The 4,447-nt window shown below is 46.0% G+C and overlaps 1 protein-coding gene across 1 annotated transcript in view; it reads left to right on the top strand.

Annotated features, from left to right (window-relative positions):
- Positions 1 to 4,050, top strand: part of CSUI_000391 (histone lysine demethylase jmjd4) — a 7,417-nt gene extending 3,367 nt beyond the window's left edge. The window contains exons 2-3 of the mRNA XM_068060625.1: positions 873 to 1,659; positions 2,631 to 4,050. Of these exons, the coding sequence (XP_067927401.1) occupies positions 873 to 1,659; positions 2,631 to 3,454 (1,611 nt within the window). The 3' untranslated portion in view covers positions 3,455 to 4,050. The remainder of the gene's footprint in view (positions 1 to 872; positions 1,660 to 2,630) is intronic.
- Positions 4,051 to 4,447: the final 397 nt, after the last annotated feature.

Here is a 4,447-nt window from a genome sequence, read left to right as displayed (position 1 = left end):
TATATATATAGAGAGAGAGAGGATAACTGGGAGTGCGTTCTCTCCGTCTCTAGCAAGGTAGAGAGGTAGATGAAAGATATCAACTGAGGACAGGTGTAGATCAAAGATAGAGAGATGGACCTGTTAGCTACACATTGATAGATAGATTAAAGATAGATTAAAGATAGATAGATGGATAGATAACTTTGAGCTAGCTCTTGTGTAGGTGGAGAGAGAGGCTGAGAAGTACCGGATGATTCGGAGGTTATAGTGCGTCTTATTCCGGCAACATCTAGAGAGTTCATAGGGTCGATTATGGCTTCATATCATTGATAAGGCGTCCCTATACAGAAGAAGAAGGACAGATCTCTGTACAAAGACTGAGTCATCTTAGACATCTTCTCTCTGTCTGTCTCTTTCCTTTCTTTATCTTATGAAACTGGCAATAAGCTGTTTCTCGAAAGATAAAAGGGAGAAGATGAAGATGGGGATCAGTACTCGTCTCGGGACACCTCTGCTGCTAGCGTCTTCATCTTCTCCTGTCTTCTCTCTCCCTCTACCTTAGGATAGGGAAAACGTAGCTTTCTATCACTCGTGGTTGGAAAAGAAGAAGAAAAGGTCCATTCTTCTTCTTCTTCAGTCTGTGTATGGAGACGGGGGGGATAGAGAGAAAGAGATTCATTTCCTTTCCATGTAGAAGTGTGATGAGGCATTTCTTCTTTAGTCTATCTATCTATCTCTGATTTTTCTATCCGTCCTTATCCGTAACGACCGCCCTTTGTTTATATCTTCTTAAGATCTCTTTATAGTTAGCTATCTCTACCTTTATGCATATTTATCTCTTCTTCTTCTTCTATTCCGATGGGACCCCGTGTCTATCTGAATGCTTCCAGGTAGCTAATGCCTTGAAAGAAGATTACCTTTCTGTACAAGACTTTCTTCTAGATGACTTTCCTGGAGCTCAAGGAATTCTCCAGAGTCTGAAGCTTCACGAGAGAGAGAGAAAGAATGATAACGAAGAGAATCAAGATACCTTTTCTCAAGTCCCCTATGAGCACTCTACGTATTCTCATATGTCTTCTTCTTCCTCTTCTTCTTCTCCTTTCACGACGTCTAGCGACCATAGAACGAATGAGAGACTGAAAGTAGAAGAAGATGATGACGATAGTAGAAGAAGAAGAGATACTAAAGAAACAAGAAAAGACAAAGAAGAACGAGAGATAGAGGAGAAGATAGAGGAGATGAAGGCTATTGCGACAGCGGAGGAATTGAATGAGTATGTGGAATTCATTTTGTCACAGGAGAGTATCTTAACAGCGAACTGTGGGTGTAATTTTTTTTTGCTTTTCTTCTTTCTTCTTCATGTAGCACGAAAGCTTCTTCTTCCACGATTAAAGAAACATATTCGTCACCTTCAATCATTCAGTGAAGAGACGGCTATGATGGTCGATGTACACTCGAAAGACCCAGCCGTCATCCCCAGTGAGAATGAGAGATTCTCACAGAGGAAAGAACGGATGATGGCCCCAAGAGAGAAAGAGAAAAAGAAGGAAATGGGATGTTTGTATGAAGACAAGAAAGACTTTCAAGAGAAGACCACCTCTTCTCCTATCCTTATGGCGTTTACTATTGTCGGTTCTCTTCGAGTGTGTAGTCTCCTGAAGGCTCTATCTCGTGCAGGTTATGCTGCTATGATCACTCAGGCTCAGATGACTCAAAGGCAGGATGAAATTCAGCCCAGTCAAAACCAACAAGGCAAGTACACTACTACCATGGGCTGCAGATATACGTCCAGTATCGCTGACGGCTCGATACATATATATAGTAGTGAATACATATATATACTAGTGGATATATATATATATATATATATATGTCTAGATAGTGGTGAATGTATGTGCATATATGTATATGCATATACATCTTAGCTGCGAGAAACAGAATACACGCGTCAGTAAAACTCTATCTCCCTCGCTTTCTCGCTCATCACATACATATGAGTGTAGATATAGATAGATATAGGTACATGTGGATGGGGGTTTTCTTATTGTCTCTCGCTTTCCTTGTTTATCACCGAGGCTACCCGCTGTGTCTAGCTATGTAGAACGAATGTTCCTGAGAGTCCATGGAAGGAGTTGACACGTCGCTAAAGCCTCCTGCGCCCCCCTCTATGCACTGGTGTATGACAGCCTTCTCCGAATACGATAGGAAACAGGAGAGAGGCTGTGAAAAGTCATGAGAGATTGCACCTAGAGAGAAAGAGAGGAAAAGGTGTGTGTCTCATGTGACTGATGAGGAAGATTCTCACTCCTTACTTCACCTAAAACCTCATTCATTATCACGTAACGAAGATAGTTTTATTCAACCTCTCCAGACACTTAAGACCACTCACTATCCATTATTTGGTTGCGCGTCGATTCTCCTTCGCTTTTAGAGAGGAGGAAGGCCGTAGTCACTACGCTTGTTTGAAAAGACAGAGGGGCATCTGTTGTCTATGAATGAATTCACTGACAAAGAAACGGAAGACGAGAGACGAAGAAACTTCCTCTCATGGTGATCACGTGCAAAGAGCTTCGGCCGCGTGACTGATTACTGGATCTTCAGTCATCCGTGTTCGGCTATTTGGCTCTTGTGATTGGTCTATACTGCAGAGGAGAAGTCTTGTCCATCACTACCATCGTCATCTCATTCTACTGACATGCAGGCCGACGGGAAATCCACACATGCGGGTAAGACTTCTCTTTTCAGTAGCGGCTCTTCCTCAGCATCTCCACTTATGGCCCCGGCATCTGTTAACCATGTCTATCATTCGTCTCTTCAGTTTCTCCCCTCTACTGCAGATACTGTGAGACATCGACTTGAATTCCTTGTACCCCTGTCATTCCTCTTTCCAAAGAAAGAAAAGCAGAACGAAGCACGAGGGAATGAGACACCATCAACAAGAGAAAGTGAACGAAGCGATCCGGAGAAGTTACGAACTCAGGGGGACAGACTTGCTAGCGAAGATTTACAATGGTGTGTACGTGACCTCTTAGAGGGTGTTGATCTTGTGTGGCAAGAGCTCTCAAAGCAAGAACGTTTACGAGACATGACTTTACACAACATAGTAAGTTTCACTGCAGACGGTGGAGGGGAGTATAGAAGTGAAACAGAGCGTCAGCTCAACCAAGACGACTCATTCAGTAAAAACGAGAAACGGTTGGATGAAACTTACTCCGAAGAGAGAAGGCACAGGGAACCGGGAGAACTACCAGGCCTAGCGGGGAAGGAGATCAATGGAGAACGCCAAGCTGAAGAGTCGTGTCCACGAATAACTGTAAGACAATCGACTGTGGAAAGATTTCTAGGATTTCCTTTCCAAGATTTTGATCTCACCAATGAGTGGCTGTGGAAGAAAGTTACGTTCCAGTGCAGTTTTAGAGAGCACTGGGACTTGCATACCCCAGTTGTCAGCTACAAAGACAAGAATTCCTAACCCCTTCTCTTCTTACACTCGACCAAATACGACCACACAGGTGGCAGCTCCAGAAGCCTGAACTCGCGAGGTTCTACGTGGTGTTAGTTGAATGATCGTCTGCTCATTACCCTAGTCAGGCTTGAAGGTCATCCCCGTTGCGGGACGGCGATACACGCCTTTCTGAAGTTGTCGGAGAGACTGAGGGGCTTACGGTCCTGGATCGGTGTTGAAAAGGATAGTGCTCAGCTCGGCCAGTACAACTCACGGACTGCCAGTTACGGCGGAAATCAGCGGAAAGGCAGGGTGCCGGCGGCGACGGGTTCTGCCGTGTGCGAGTGGTCGTACGACGACAGATTCTTCCGTAAGCGCAGTGCATTAGAGAACGCGACGACCACGGAAAGACTTTGTGGCTTCGTGGACTCCGGTTCCCACATCTCAGTACCGCAGCGGGACTAAGGCTGAAACCAAGGAACTACTGAACGTGGGTGTGCAGGGGCCCCGGAGAGCGCTTCTGACAATGAGGAACTGTGGCACGGGCGTTGCGCAATTGCCGCACAGGAGAAACCTGTACGTCTGGTGGTCTCTCCTGTCCAGAAGTACTGCCAACAAGGCGCGCTGTGGTGGTGTGTGCAGTAAAGTCTAACCATCGCAGCCTAGTCGCGAGCGTTGAAACGAACCACTTCGGCAGCTGAATGCGCCTGCCTTGTCAGCGGCTGTTCGTCTTACGCCACAATAGACACTACTTGTCGCTGTGGCCTTCACTGGGATCTCACGTGAGTCCTCGGCATGTGCCGTCCCAGAGACACAGGGTGGGTGGGGCTTGACTTGAGCCTTGTTAAGATTCCTGGCGTGTCAGAGCCGACGCAGACGTTGCTTCAACAGTAGCCAGCATACCTGATGCGTACAAGACCAACTTTTGTAGGGTAGTATTCAACACGGACATCGTCCTGGAAAGTGAAGATTTCCATAATCCATGCACCTGGAAGCACCAGCCTTTCGGTCCGCGAAGAT

Source organism: Cystoisospora suis (genome assembly GCF_002600585.1).
Source record: "Cystoisospora suis strain Wien I chromosome Unknown contig_167, whole genome shotgun sequence".
Taxonomy (NCBI): Eukaryota; Apicomplexa; class Conoidasida; order Eucoccidiorida; family Sarcocystidae; genus Cystoisospora; species Cystoisospora suis.
Note: the sequence above shows the minus strand (reverse complement) of the source record. Positions and strands in the feature narration are given on the sequence as shown.